We start from the raw sequence: 15,430 nt of genomic DNA on the forward strand, positions 1-15,430 counted from the left end.
CCCCCCCCCCCCCCCGCAACACAACTGGGAGAAAGGGATTGTTTTGAAACCATGGCAGAGCAAACAGAGGGATTTCTCTTGCCGTGCCTTCTTCTTTTCATGAATACCAAAGAACTGGTTTCTCCTCTCTGAATAGACATGCAAACCAGACAGGCGCACACACATACTCAAATTGTCTCCGCCTGACTCATGCACACACGTTAGAATAACACCCCACCCCAGTGCGCTCCGCTGCCAGCTGTTTCTGGTCAGGCAGTCGGGCCTGCAGTGAAGAGGAAGAGCAGGCAGGCCTGGAGTCATGGAGCGGCAGCTGGAGCTCGCTGCCCTCGGTCTGGCCTTCGGGGGATGGATTTGTGCCGTCCTGACACGCTGCCTGGCCCTATGGAAGGTGAGTGGGACCCTGGACAACACCACAGCCAGTCTGCCTGCCTACTGGGACGGGGTGTGGCTGGAATGGGATCACTGGGACTTGGCCCACGATGGCAGCCTGCACTGCTCCTTCTACCAATCTCTCATGTCCCTCTCTGGAAGCTTCCGGACGTGGAGGGCCCTCATCATGGCGGCCATCGGAGCTGGTCTTTTCGCTGTGGTGATTAGTGCAGTGGGGGCAGTGTGGTTCCCGAGGCGAGGCCAGGTCAAAGTGTTTTCTGGCAGTCTCTTTGTTTTGTCTGGGATCCTGCTGCTGGTTCCCACAGCCTGGACGTGCCACCACAGCAGTCAGCCACTGGAGGGCGCTGAGCTGCTGAGAAGAGACTGGGGACCCGCACTGTACCTTGGATGGATCTCCATTGCTCTGATGCTGGTCGGGGGGGTGTTCCTCACCACCAGGTGCCCCACAAGTGAGAGGCAGGCACAGCCGCCCATAGAGAGCAGGTACCCAAACGTAGAGGAGGAGGGAACTCACCCGCTGAGCAGGATCAACAGAACTACGTTCACACACAGCCAGTATGAACGCAGGTCAGAACCGATCTGAGGAGAATGTGTGAGGGATTCAAATGGATCATCGCTCATCTGTCAACTGGCTGTGGATCGATTTAACAGCAGAAGAAAAACTCTGGCTGCACATGTTGAGTAATGATACACTGGTTTAACTATGTGCATGAATTCAACATTAGAAAGCAGAAGCATAGTAATGTGTCATTTCACCAGGTTTATTTACAGAGGACCGCGGTAAACAACAGTTTATCATTATGGAGGTGTAAGTTGTTACTTTAAATCTTATTGAAGCTAACACACTGAACAATCTGCTGATCCCAACGTTACATACTGTACCTGTATTGCACTATATTAGAGTAATGCAGTTTGGTATTTGTTTGGTTTGTTGAGTGGAAAAATGTTTTAACCCGAGTTAAGTTCCTCTGCACAAAAGGACCCTGTGCAATAAAGCACTGAAAAGGAGCATTTGCTTAGTAATTTGATTTTATTCATGCAGTGTTTTAACTCATTATGTCACATTGGAGGTAATATCACTGAAGATCAGTGATTCCGAAACATGTACTGATGGTGATGACGTGTTATTCTTGTAATGGAAAAGGGGAAACCTTTACATACTATGCACCATAGACTGAAAAATTATCAGATGTGAAACTGTAAGTTTTGTTAAAAAAATAAAAATGAAAAAAAAATAAATAAATAAAAAAATAATAATAACTAACTCTGTTAATGTGAACTGATGACCAAGGTCTGTCTGCAGTCATTCCATCTGGTTTTCTATGTGTTTCCTGCTTTTATTTAGCAAATTAAAAAAATCGAATCGTTTTGATGTTTCAAAGCCTTCCAGCTACAATACATAATGAACAGTATTTCTGTATAATGAAAAAGAAAGAAAAGAAAAATATTTCCGTTAAATATTTATTTGTAACAGAGCAAACTTATTATGACAAAATATAATTATTGGGTTAAAGAAATCATTCCATAAAATTGGGATATTGAGCATGACTACATGGCACGAAAAAGTATAAGGAGAGGCAGAAAAGACTTTGTCCAGATGTACTAGAATTATATAAAACTGAATAAATGAATCAATACAGATCTGCATTGAGATAAATCATATTCATTTAGTGACCTGTGAGTTAAGGTATAAAGGTTCAAATGTATTTTCAAAACAAATTCCTCAGAGGATGCAAATTAAACTAAGCATTATTAGTCAAATACATGATCACCTAGATCACATAGAGAAGTTTGGAAATACAAATGGCTGAAGTCAGTATGAATGTGATCATTAATATATTATCTTCTATCAGTTACATGAGTTTGCAGTTGGTGTGCCACAGTGAAGCATATATCTAGATAAGGTGCAGAGTCCCAACTGGTTGGGTGACTAAAATTTCTCATCTCCCTCCTCCACATCCTTCAGACTGAGAACCTCCAGAGAGCCTCGGCCTTTAGTCTCACAGCGGATCAGCTCATCGATCTCCCTGTAGCAGCCAGGATCCACCAAACACACCTGAGGGTGGAAGGAGCCACAGAAGAGAAACAAAGACATCAGCTAACACGGTGGAAATTCAAATTGTACAAAACAGGAGGGAGAGGTCACACTGGATCTTGTGATTTTAGAAAAACAAACATAAATTCAGGAGAATTTAGCAAATGTCTGGTTGCCACTTCGCACTGCAGAGATCCACAAGACGTGAAAACCTATTTGGATTATTCAATGACCGTAGAGACTGTTGCTCACAAAACAAGCCTTCGCGTTCCTCACCATTTCCAGCTCCTCATCAAAGTCTTCACTCTCCACGACCTGCAGGAGCGGTTTCAGCTTCTCTTTCAGCCTCTTGGCCTCTTTGGCTGGCAGCACCAACCGCAGCCTCATGTGGGCTCTCTGGATCTCCATGGTCTCCTTCAGCTGCCGGATCACTTCCAGAGCCTGGAAACGGAACGAAATTACCAACCGATCATCACTGAGCAAAGTGAAGGAATAAAAACCCACCATAGACTCTCACGGTTTGATTCTGCAGCATAAACAATTTACAGGTGGTCGCCACATGTGTGCCAAAACCTGATCATGTCAACAACACTAAAAACCTGAGTGTTGTATGAAAAGCATCACTGTCAACTATACATACATCACCTTTATGTTTCTATTTGACTAAATCTTCAAATGGTAACAGCTGATTTGTCCAGGTTTCGACACCAACAAGAAGTTTTCTGTCACATGTCATTAATACTTATATACTAGACTTTAAGTAAAATATTGATATTTTTTGATTTAAATTAAATTGCAGTGGGATCCACTTAGCTGGGGTGAGCAACAACCAATATATTCAAAGATAACTGGCTAGAAAGATCCCACTGTGGCTGAGACAACAAGATACATCATACTGTATTTATATATTAGTGGACATACAGTAGCTGTCAGTGTGTATCCATCCTTTGTAGTCTCCGACAGATATGAATAAATGTATCTGTGGTGGCTGAAGGCAGTGGTTAAAACTGTCCGCTCACAAGAAGGTCCTGGGTTTGAATCCCAGCTTGAATATATATGTATGCAGTATGCAAACACGGGGAACTCACTCATTAATAATCATGACAAAAGCAAATCAGAGACGCGTGTCTCCTCACCTGCTGCTTAGTGCTTTTGTTGGCCTTGACAGAGTAGTGGATGTCCTTCATCGCCCGCTCGATCAGATTGACTGTGTAGGGCCTCTTGGTCTCAGGGTTGACACACTTCTCCGCCACGATGGTCGCAATGTCCCTGAACATCGTCTCCAGCTGAGAGTGCCTCTCCTTGTCTGACACCTGGAGTTCTCCTTTGGTCAGGATCTGTCCATCACATGCAGAAACAGGCGAAGACAAACAGGGGATCAGAGGTCAGGGGGTGACACTGCACAGGACCTCGACGGCAGCAGTCAGGGAAACTTTGAGGGACAGTTTCTCACCTGTTTACAGATTTCAGTCAGATCGTCTGTCTCAAACGCTTTGGTCAAATCATCCTTCTTTGCCACCTGACCCTTGGACACATTGACGAAAACAGAGTGTGTCTGCAAAACCTCGTCCAGGTCCTTCTCTCTGGAAGAAAACACAAAGTTTGGACATTCTGACGAATTCGTCCTTGCTCTTCTTTTTTCCGCTTATTTGGCTGAATGAAGCGTCAACAGGCGTTAAACCGACAGACCAGATCAAATAGCAAGTGTCCGTTAAATGTAACAGATACTAAACGCGGTCTTTTGGTAACTGTTTAGTAAACTCCTGTGAACATTACGGGTGTTAGCACTGGACGTTACTCACGCTCCTGCTCTCCAGTTCACCACTTTATTCTTGTAGCAGGCGATCTCAAACCGCTTCCCTCCCTTTTTCATCCGCACCACCGCCACATTCGTCAGCCTGATCTGGTTTGTTGGCGTAAATATCGACATATTAATATCGAAACAGACAGAAGAGTCTGTCCAGGACGTAGCGAACGAGAAGTCTCCGAGTGCGCTCTCAATCAGTGTCCCCCGTGAAACGCCCACGATGGACGACGGTTCCGCTAGTGACCATGGATAATTGAAAATAGTCTAAAAATTATGTATGAAACGATTCGATTACATTTTCGATTATATTTTGCAAAGAATAAAAGATGCCACAGTATGACACGAACTACATGTACAAACAAAGTTATTTAAAGAGACGTCGGCAAAATATCAATAAATTGGGTAATAATTCAAAACAAAAATCAATCACGCATATTTACACCAACAGAAAACAAACTGTTGGATCGGGGATTTTTGCCAAGGAGTCGATTTACTTTTCTGCTTTGAATGTTTATAGTGGAGACTTGCTAGTGCGTCCGTAATAGAAAGAACTACACTTCCCGGCATGCACTGGGGCCAAACAACATGGTCGCACACAACACAAGCTCCTGACGACTGAGTGTGTACAATTTGCAGCGATGCTGAATTTCTTGCTCGTTGTTTTACTTTTCCTTACACCAGTGTCGACCTCGGACATCGAAGGTGAGGCGCATCGGACGGAACTCACGAACTTCACGTCATGTTTTAGCGAAGGCCGGTAACACAGCTAGCTAACACGTACAGCTAGTCAGGCACCCGCCTTCAATTTACTGCAGGTGACCTGCACCTGGGTCAATTATGACCCCGCTGTCGCGTTAACGACTGTCTGCTGGAGCAGTCACGCTTTGCATTGTGTTGTGCACGCGTGGCGGTGTTTAATAACGTCTCTGTCGAACAGAGGACTCAGTCTGGTGACTTCTCTCCCCCCCCCCCCCCCACACACAGTCTCTCAGGACGAGCACAGCCCCGGTGAGAGCTATTTCCTGTCGGTATGGCACAACAGGCTGTACTTGTACTCAGCTGCTGCACTTGTCTTTGGGATCTGGTTCTCGCTGAAGATGGCACTGAAGAAGGTGAATGGTGTCTTGCTGATACCCCCCCCACACCCCCATTCACTCACACCTGTCATGTTTTTTTTTTTTAGATTTTTTAGATTTTGTCAGGATCCTCTGGGAGAATGTTGAGGCACTGCTCACGTTTCTCAACTTTGTCAAGATCTTGCATGTCTTCCTTTTGCATGTTTTTAGAAAAGCTTCTCCGAGGATGTCGGCCCACTGGTCTACAAAGCTGTGACGAACAGCGACCGCTCGGACAGAGACACTGTGGTTCATGTGTCAGGAGTTAGAATCTTCTTTGGCTCACAAACTGGAACAGCAAAGGTAGAGATGTTGTTTACTGAAAATGTAAATGTCCTCCCTGACTGGAATTTCCCAGTTTGGGATCAATAAAGTTAATCCATCCATCAAACCATCCATCCATCCATCCATCAATCCATCTCACAATGTGCATATATAGACAAGATGATGCTATATATTGGTGTGCAATCCAGGGATGCAGTCAATGGTGTATATATTCTACCTGACTAAATTTGTGTCAACAGGAGAAGGCAAAATGTTAAAAAAAACTGTTCAAAGTAACACAGTTGAGTGTCTCAACACCACTAAATGAGGCTTGCTGAATATAAGCAGTTTCTGCCACAGTGTCAAAAATCAGAAGTTTCACATAAGTAGGATTAAATCCATGGCTATACAGATGAACCTGTTGCACCATAGCAATGTATAAAACCGTTGTAAAGCTAAATTTCTCTCATAAAAGGGAGATTCCAGTTGTGATTGATTAGTTCAAGACTGGTGCGTCTTCACATGTCTCACATGTCTGAGGAGCATCAACGGAGACTTCTCATTCGTTCAGGGCTTCGCAAACGAGTTGTCGGAGGAGGTGAAAACTTTGGGGATACCAGCTGAGGTGACTGACATGAGAGACTACGATCCAGATGATCAACTTGCTGATGAGGTAAACACAATAATGATAAACTTATATTATATGTTTCTAAAAGGAAGTTGCAAAGAGTTTCTAACAATAACATTTGAAATAAAAAACAAAGAACCAGAATTTAAGATAAAACTATCAACAACCATTGAAAGGGGCAGTCAGCAATTTTGTTGGAGAAAGTTTGTTTTTCCCTTAATTGTTGTTGTGATTTTACCGCTCTGACTGGGCCTAGACTGGGACCCCCGGTATGGGAGTCTGACACACTAACCACTAGGCCAAGGCCGTGGAGTTGCGGCCTCACCCTCCTACACGTCTCTTAGGGTGTCGAAGAGTGATATTTACAAACAGCAATGCCATTGTGGTGCGGCCTGTTGTTTTTGGGGGGGCGCTGCCAGAGGACCTCAAACAGTGATCAGGCTCATAGACAATCAGCGAATTACAGGTGTAGGAAGGAGCCACACCAATTTAAGGCAGTAAAATCTTAAAATTCCACTCTAAAACCCACAGGAGGCAAGTAAAGGACGCTTGGTGTAATGTGGATGTTTTTCTCTTAGTGCTTGTTAAAAGTGTGGCGGCAGCGTTATGAATAAGCTGCCAGTCTTTGGAAGATTTGCCTGCTGATACCAGAATTGAGTGCTTTGCCGTAGTCGAGTCTGGAAAAGATAAAGCCATGGGTGAATTAGGTCACCGGAGAACAGAAAGTACTTGATCTGGCGCAACTATCACGGTTGCACAAAGCTGAACTGCACCACTTTAGTCACTTGAGCATCAAAAGACAATTCTGAATCAAAAATAACACTGAATGTTGTGAGCCTCTTTTCGAACGTAATTGGATAAGGCACCCTGAGTAGAGGAGACATTATGAATGCTTCTTTTGCTCTGGCTACACAGCAGATAATAACTACCTCTTATTTGGAGTCATTCAACTGCAGGAAGTTTTTGGACATCCAATTTTTAATTTCAGTTATGCAGAACATATTACAGGATACATCCGTGGAACCGGGCTTCATCAGGACAGATAATTGGGTGTCATCCACGTAGCAATCGAAAGCAATGTCATGGCTAAGCAAGATTATTCGTATGAGGGGACCCCCTAAACTCTTCAGATGGCTGATTAAGATATTATGGTTCACCTTATCAGAGTCTGAGCTGAGGTCATGGACTTTGAATTGAATTACTGGCCTGAGTCGGCTGCTAGCAGCAGTTTATTGGTGACTTTGACCGGGTCTTTCTCGGTGCTGCGTAGATACAGAGAAGAATCCAGGTTGAACATTTTCAAAGATTGTGTTGTTTTTCCATAAAGGATATTAGAGGATTTTCAATAAAAATGGTTTCTTGTTTGGAAGGGGAGAACCAGTAAAATGAGAGCAGTTAATTATGATTAGGATATGTCCACCATCTTTCTGAGATACAGCTTTTAAAAACCAAGTGAAACTGAAGGGATGGTGGATGATTTAGAAATTGCAAACAGGGCTGACTGAGAGATTTCCCTGAAATGGGTTAATGTTGAGGATGAGCTCAATTCAATATCAAGCTCTATGTTTTAATCAGTGCTGCTGATCTCTGCTGTTTTATTATTCAGGTAATTTAGAAATTCCTCACGTCTCTCTGGGGAGGATTCAGCCGTCTGGTTAGGCAGAGTACCAATCACATCATTTGTGTTATTAAAATGGATGGTGGGAGCAGAGAGACCTTATTTAGCATTTTGATTAGAAAAGTACATGTTTCTTTGATTTCATGCTGATAAGTGTACAATGAATCTCAAAAACCTTTTAAATGTCTGTTCTGCCTTCCTGCATTGTCTGTTAGAGGTTCCTTGATTCTTCATTTAACCATAGCAGAAAAGGTTTCAGGTTTTTTTTTTAATATCTATCTGTCGACTATTTTCTCAATTAATCCATTAGTTGTTTGGTCCATAAAATGTTGTAAAATGGAGAAAAATGTAGATTGTGCTTCCCAAACCCCAAGATGATGTTTTGTCCACACACTAAAGATATTCAGTTTACTGTCATAGAGGAGCAAAGAAACCAGAAAAGATTCACATGTAAGAAGCTGAAATCAGGGAATTTGGACATGTTTTTCCATAAAAACTACTTTAACCGATTACTCAAAATAGTTGCCGATTCATTTAGTAATCATTAACTAATTGATTAATCGATTAATTGTTGCAGCACTGTTAATTAATTGATAAGCCTGCTGTATAACTGCAGCCAGAGGTTGCTCGGGGCTGTCAATTAAATATCTAAATCTAACTTCAAGCAGATAAGACCTTGAAACGTTTACTTAGGGGGCAAGGCTTAATTAGACCAGAATTAATCAAAGTATAATAAATGAAAGTAAATAATTGAAAGCCCAACAACAAACAATACAGTAATCCTTAAGTTCTGTAACGTTGCCTCTCAGCCTCGCTTCCATTTTTCGCTGATTTGATTCTTCAACAGCTGGCACAGAACAAACATGTTCCCCTAATCCTGCTCATCTGAAAGGAAGATGGATTATCATCAGTGTTCCCCTTTTATGTTTTGTGGGCACAGGCGCCGTGTGGTACGGTGCATTGAGAGATGAATAGGAGATTGTTTGGCTGCTACACAGGAGGAGAGTAAATAGGCATTTATTCAACGGGACAGTAATAAAGTCTTCTGTGATGGAAAGGAAACTGAGAAGGAAAAAGGCCGCAGGCACCAGCCACTCCTTCGATGCAGCTGAACCTCAGTGCACTGACTCTCACTGGCTGGCTGCTGGTCAAGACGCCAACTTAGACCCTGTTAGACATGAGACAAGGCAGATGCCTTTCGTCTGAGGTTTTCTGTTTATTTGCACAGGCCCGAGGAGAGAATGTTCACCTACTTTAAATTTAGTAAAAGAGATATTCTGCTGCCCTTTTGCCTGAAATTGCTAGTTTTAGGGATGATTAGGCAGAATCAATTTGGTCTAATTATTTATCGCAAAGCTTCCTTAAGTAATGATTGCTGAACGTCATGTTCCCTGGAGCAACTTGTTCATTTGTCAGAAGACCAAGTTTGTTTTGGTGTCTCCTTTCTGCTCCATAGTGGTCAGGCTTATTCAATCAATGTGTTCCTCATGTCCAAATTAATATTTTGTTGTTCAAAGTATGAAGAAGAAATATCTTTGTTCAAGAAATCCTACATTTACAAAGGTATCCTGACTTTGTGTTTGCTGAGATGCTCCCACTGCACAGTTTCTCACTGTCTTCTGCTGTTTTCATGTCTCAATTCAGTGCACCAGTAAGTCGGTCTGCGTGTTTCTTGTGGCCACATACACCGATGGACAGCCCACAGAGAATGCTGAGTGGTTCTGTAAGTGGCTGGAAGAGGCATCCACTGATTTCCGATATGGGAAGACCTTCCTCAAAGGCCTCAGATATGCAGTGTTCGGTCTTGGCAACTCTGTCTACGATGGCCACTATAACACGGTGATAAATGTTTTCCCTATTAAGTTCTGTCAGAATACGAATGCTGTTTTGTCATATGCTTCAAAAAATACTTTAAAAAAACATAGTCTGTCTCCAAACTTGACCTCACATTCACCACAGCATTCACCAACTACAACTTCCAAAACCCAAGCATGAACAAACTGTGTTTGATTAAATCGCATTTAACCAGCGGTTCTGTTTACAGGTGGGTAAGAATGTGGACAAGTGGCTTTGGATGCTGAGTGGCATGCGGATCATGACCAGGGGAGAGGGCGACTGTAATGTGGTGAAAAGCCGTAATGGCAGCATCCAGGCAGACTTCCTGGCCTGGAAGGTCAAGTTCCTGAACCGGCTGCAGGCCCTGGCCAAGGGCGAGAAGAAGGGCTGCCGCGGGGACTGCAAAACTGGAGCCTCCTGTAAGAATACGAGAAAAGAGGAGCAGGTGGTGGAGGAAAAGGCCAACTCTGAGGTAATGACTTGGGATGACCCATTGATTAAATACCAAAATTTAGATATGGATAAAGGTTTTATTGGACAGACAGAAAAATGGACATTAAAAGGTTAGAGGACAGCATAGTTGGTACTGTCCATGGGTCATCCTAGATTTTGTGTGCGTTCTCACACAGACAGCCACTTTGTACATGTTAGGTAATCAGCGAGTTGTCTGTCCATGTTATTCTTGGACAAAAAACCTGTCTGAAATGCTCTCCTGACCTCTGCCTAAAGTTGTTGTGATTCACAGTTTCGATAACAGGATTTGAAAGGATTTGCATGGCCCAATGTGAGTGGCACTCAGCAGTGTTAAAACTGGAAACAAAAGCACACGGCTATGTTCTTCAGGATTTTAACGAAATTAAGTAGTGCACTATCACAAGACTCAGGAGCCTTGTTTTTGAAGGACAAAGTGCACTGGTCAGAAGTGAATCATTGAAATGACAGATTTCACAATAAGGCAAATACAAACACAGACATACGATCCATATACACATGCACAGTTTTTCATACGGATCACAGTGCACACGGATGACTGGTTGTCATGGTCGCGGGCACCTCGGAGCCAACTCCAGCTGAGACTTCTTCCCCTTATGTCTGCAACACCCTGTGCACTTTGCAGAGGTGACATTCAACTGGAACCAAGGCCAGCTGAGAACTGTTGCGAGGGGACCATCATTGTGATTTATCTACCCATTGTACAGCTCATGCGCTGCTCAATCAAAAGCTTCAACACCGGGCATGCATTGTAATAAATCCTCTGAAACGCAATATATGTAGTTTTCTTATTTAATCAGGCAGCCCAGGATAATGATGTACAAAAAATGCTTTCCATATGGGCTCCCTCGCTCAATGACAGACACTTTTTTAATTGGTTTCGGGTTGGAACATATGTGAATCTTGTTGCTTTGGGAAATCATTTTTCTTCCTCCCCATATCCTTGACCTTTTTTTTCTTAGTTTTTTCTTCTTTTCGTTCTTGTTTCAGGAAGATCTGATGGAATCCAGCAGTGACGAGGATGAGTCAGGCCTGCAAGATGAGAAGAAGTCAGGTTCAGTGGTGGACATGGAGGATCTGGGCAACATCATAAACATTGCCAAGAAAGCCAAGGTCAGACCCTATCCACTAACAGATCGACAACACTTTTAGTAATATATGTGTTTCTCTTAAAGCATCAGTTACCATGTTCTTTTACAGGTTAGCTGACGATTTTGTACAAAAGGTAATGTTGACCACCTTTCCCTAGCATCAGGAAACCAGGAACCTGGTTTACAATTGATCGTTCAGAGATGTACTGTATGTTTCTACTTTTGAACATGAGGCAGATAAAAAGCCCGTAGCTTCCTGCTTCATTGTTTTACAGTAAGGTGATTGTTGAATCTGGAGTCTGGAATCTGGATTTCCAGCGTTTGCGCGTTAAGGTGTACAAACGGGCACCATCGTCGCATTAATCTTCTGCCACCTTAGTCCAATCTAAGTATGTTGAGTAAAGAAAAAAAAAGTGTTGTCACTGAAAGAGAGATAGCAGATGGGTTGATAGACACCAGACCCCGGAAGGCAAGAAGCGGAGGCTTGCGTAATAGCGAGGACGCCCACTTCACAGACTTGTGAGGAGCAAGTGACTCAAGGAAAGCATAAAAAAAGGGGAATTGTCAGTCCCCTTTTTATAGACCGGGCAAAAGAAGTGAGCATTAAGAGCAAAGCAAATGGAAGGAAACATAGGCATCAAACCCTGTAATGTACCTGTTCTTTTGAGCAGTAGGTCATTGGGAAAAGTCCTATTGGACTTGAAATCAGAGTGAAAACCAACCCCATATTTTTTTCAATGTTCGATGTCTATCTATATTATCAAATTTTCGTCATTCTGTACTGGACATCTTGAATGTGTCATAGTAGTCGATTGACAAATTAGTCCTTACATGCCCCTGATGGATTTCATTTATGTCAAAGTCTGAAAAATATTTGCCCCTTTTAAATAATGTCTGTCCGCAATATGTCCTACTCCACACTCTTGTCTCAGCTGGAAATATGAGTCATAACAAGAAGAAGAAAAAAATGTTTTATTGTGGAAATCAGACAATATGTTTCATTTGACTGCAGTTGACAGGAGCCGCTCTGGTTCCTAAAGTTTACTCTCATGAATGAATAATGCTTCGTGACAGAGTTAATGTTGTGCTTAAAGTGCTGGATTGCAGTCAAAGTGTTCATGTCTCACACAGACAAGGAACTAGACTTGAACAACGGGATTGTCCCGTCTTTTGTAACATTAATATTACTAAATATTGTGAAAGCTTTGCGAGGTTTGGACAGATGCCTTGTAAATCCCACATGACTGTGTTTATACATCATGGCAGAGAACGTTTAAGAGACAATGGTTTAAGACTTTGTTTTTCTTCAGTTTTTATTGTCATTGTCCTTGAGGATATTCCCACTGAGGATATATCCCTGTCTATCTGTGAAAGCAACCTGCTGCAAATGTATTTTAATAGTAGTTTATATCTTGTCTTGTTACATACAAGTATAATTGTCGTTTTTTTTTTGATGCGGTGACTCGTATCATCACACTTAGATGTCAGGATGACAAGTTAGCTTAGTGTCTGTGGTAACAAATTAGTGTTGTTTTTGCATAATTAGTTCACAGTGCAGGCGGTGCAAGATGCAAATAGTTTTCAGTATTTTGGTTCTTTTACATTAAAATATTTGCTATTGCCAAGAGACAGCAAGTATTTAACCAGGGTGCAAATTAAGTGTGAACGAGGACATTCCCCTTACTGGAAAACAGTAGTTAGCTAATTTACAATGGAGCACCATCTGAGATCCTGGAGTTTAATCTGTTTTGTGTGACTCACTGTTAATAACCTAGACTGTTGCATATGTTGTTGGATCTTTTAGAATTCAGTCTCATGTTATAAAGTGGGAATACAATTTACTCCGCTATATTGAAAAAGAAGCTGGAGACCAATAACCTGGTTTTGAAATGCTTGAGCTTCCTTTCTTTTGTACAATAACTCCAGATGGAAGCTCACTTCGACTGTGTTTGACCACTAGGTGTTGGCAGAGACTCTCAGTTAACTTGGACCCATCGGTCTTAGGCAGAGCTGCAACATGTGATACTCGGCACCATACTGTTATTTCACTTCTAAAGCCATTTGCATGAATTCTCTTTGCACGTCGACATGATCGACACTCCTTTTTGCAACCAAACTGAAACTAAACCTTACTTATTATCTGAGTCTGTATTCACACGCTTTGAGTCAATGATGATACATGGTTCTCAAGTTAATTGCTAAGGATTATGTCCTTGTGATCACATTGTTTATGTCCCAGCAGTCTACCTATCTGGCTTTTATTGCACTGCTGTGTGCTTCCGTCCGTGGCTTCTATTGATTTAAATAAAATGGAGACTGCTCAGTTTTTCAGAATTTGCATTTTTACATTCCAGTTGTGCACTACTATTCATGGCAAAGTTTGTTTGTGTTTGTCTATTCAAAATAGCCATAACACATCCACCATGTTACCTCGTGGGAATGCACAGAATATGACCTTGCCGTAAGTGGTCCTGTTAAACTTTTGTATATTTGCACTAGAGCCAGATCAATGAATTGGCCGGCCTGATGTATTGGCAGCTTTATTCGTATTGCCCTTTATGTATCAGCCGTTAAAGAAATAAAAAAAGGTAATTGTAATGCAGAAAAGTAAAACATGTTTTTGGAAGAGTGAAACCATTCTTAAATCTGTCTTCCATAGAGCAGTGGCAACGACATTTTTTGGTTGCAACAAAGTTTACATAATTATGTAAAAAATTACAATATTTTTATGTTATGGATTGTGTAAAAACAATGAAAACTATATTTTTGATAACTCTCAAATATTGATATTAGCCTCAAATTAATTGGTTTGGCTAATTTGTTTAATATTTCAAATCTGACCAAATCGTCAGTCTTTTTTGGATCTGGATCTTGGATCTTGACTGAACTGCATGTAGCATTAACTGTTGAAATGATGCATTAACTGTGTTGAGTACAATTCAGTACTTTTGCATTTATAAACATACATGACCAATGTATTTTTGTTTTTGTCCACTGAAATGTAAATTTGCAAGCCTTTAACGTACTTAAGTTAGTATAATAATTAAGCTGCACTGTGACAGTATTACTTAAACTCATAGCCATTGGTTTAATATAGTAAATATGCAAAACATATTTACAAGAATAATAGTTTATTTTATTGAGTATTGATATTTGTATTTATTTATTTGGTACTCTTCTCTTCTTTCACTTTTTTGAAATGATTCCTCTATTTGGCCACCGAACCTTATGTTTGTCCGTTAATCACCTGCCTTCACCGTGTGTTATTGATGCACTGTCCGTCTGCATCAGCCCCATGTCGTTTCATGGCTCCAGAACGCAGCACAAGGCTGTGACATGTCCCAGTTCTGTTCGTCCAGACAGGCTGGGGCATGACTGGATGTCTGTGGGCTCTCGAGCGAGGGTGAAGGCTGAGCGGTGGGAACCAGAGACCGGGGCCAGGTTGAATCACCAGGGCCGCACACTAAACACCACAGGGACAGATTGTTGCACTGTCGGCTACATGTTGCACATGTTTACGAATTTTGCATCTCAACGGTGCAGTATTTGAAGGTGGACATTTGTGCTGGCTGATAGTGGCAAATGATCGCATTGTGGGATTTAAATAGCAGGTTACAGAATATTCACTGAGCTGCTTCCTCCTGATGATTGTACCTCAGTTTGGCTAAGGCTATCCCTGATTGACTGTTTGCGTGGGTTACCATATATCTGCACTGATAACTGTAATAGAGCATGACTTATAGCATCCTTAAACCAGTGATAAATAATGTTTCCCAATATCTAACCAGCACAATACTGAATCCTTTTCCTCCATGGTTACGAGATGTTCGGCGGATTCTGACGCAGCATGATCGCTTGCTTATTTACAGCATCCTCTGCTGACAAGGGACCTGCTCATCTGAGGGGTCGCTCCTGGAATGCGGCATCGTGCTCTACTTGTTGTCGTGGCTCATAAATGGTGGACATTCGTTGCCTCAGCTGCACAGAACAGATAGAGCTGCTAGTTAGCTACAGGGGCTTCGATTTTTCGAGGGTGAAGGGGAAAGTTGTCCATTGTCTGGTTTGTCAGCTGAACCAGATGGGCTCTGAACACCTGAGGTCATGCTCAGATGCACAATCCATGGCTTGTGCATTTACACAGCATAGAGCCTATG

General features: G+C 42.2%; 3 protein-coding genes across 15 annotated transcripts in view; 2 read left to right on the forward strand and 1 right to left on the reverse strand.

Moving 5' to 3' along the window:
• The first annotated feature begins 79 nt into the window (after positions 1 to 79).
• LOC118299110 (claudin-9-like) lies at positions 80 to 1,398 on the forward strand. The gene has a single exon (XM_035622557.2). The coding sequence runs from the start codon at positions 299 to 301 to the stop codon at positions 971 to 973; it is 675 nt and encodes a 224-aa protein (XP_035478450.1). The 5' UTR covers positions 80 to 298; the 3' UTR covers positions 974 to 1,398.
• A 439-nt stretch (positions 1,399 to 1,837) lies between these two features.
• sbds (SBDS ribosome maturation factor) lies at positions 1,838 to 4,439 on the reverse strand. Its single transcript, XM_035622556.2, has 5 exons — positions 4,228 to 4,439; positions 3,879 to 4,008; positions 3,562 to 3,762; positions 2,702 to 2,866; positions 1,838 to 2,446 (listed from the first exon to the last, which is right to left on the reverse strand). The coding sequence occupies exons 1-5, from the start codon at positions 4,353 to 4,355 to the stop codon at positions 2,321 to 2,323; spliced, it is 750 nt and encodes a 249-aa protein (XP_035478449.1). The 5' UTR covers positions 4,356 to 4,439; the 3' UTR covers positions 1,838 to 2,320.
• A 338-nt stretch (positions 4,440 to 4,777) lies between these two features.
• Positions 4,778 to 15,430, forward strand: part of tyw1 (tRNA-yW synthesizing protein 1 homolog (S. cerevisiae)) — a 42,324-nt gene continuing 31,671 nt past the window's right edge. For all 13 annotated transcript variants that reach the window (XR_004789763.1, XR_004789764.1, XM_035622544.2 and 10 more), the window contains exons 1-7: positions 4,778 to 4,934; positions 5,217 to 5,344; positions 5,519 to 5,650; positions 6,183 to 6,284; positions 9,502 to 9,696; positions 9,902 to 10,165; positions 11,176 to 11,298. Coding sequence is in view for 11 of the 13 variants with exons in the window: in XM_035622544.2 (XP_035478437.1) it covers positions 4,871 to 4,934; positions 5,217 to 5,344; positions 5,519 to 5,650; positions 6,183 to 6,284; positions 9,502 to 9,696; positions 9,902 to 10,165; positions 11,176 to 11,298 (1,008 nt within the window). In the remaining 2 variants the exon portion in view is untranslated. The remainder of the gene's footprint in view (positions 4,935 to 5,216; positions 5,345 to 5,518; positions 5,651 to 6,182; positions 6,285 to 9,501; positions 9,697 to 9,901; positions 10,166 to 11,175; positions 11,299 to 15,430) is intronic.

The sequence above is a fragment of the Scophthalmus maximus genome, chromosome 11, assembly GCF_022379125.1.
Source record: "Scophthalmus maximus strain ysfricsl-2021 chromosome 11, ASM2237912v1, whole genome shotgun sequence".
Taxonomy (NCBI): Eukaryota; Metazoa; Chordata; class Actinopteri; order Pleuronectiformes; family Scophthalmidae; genus Scophthalmus; species Scophthalmus maximus.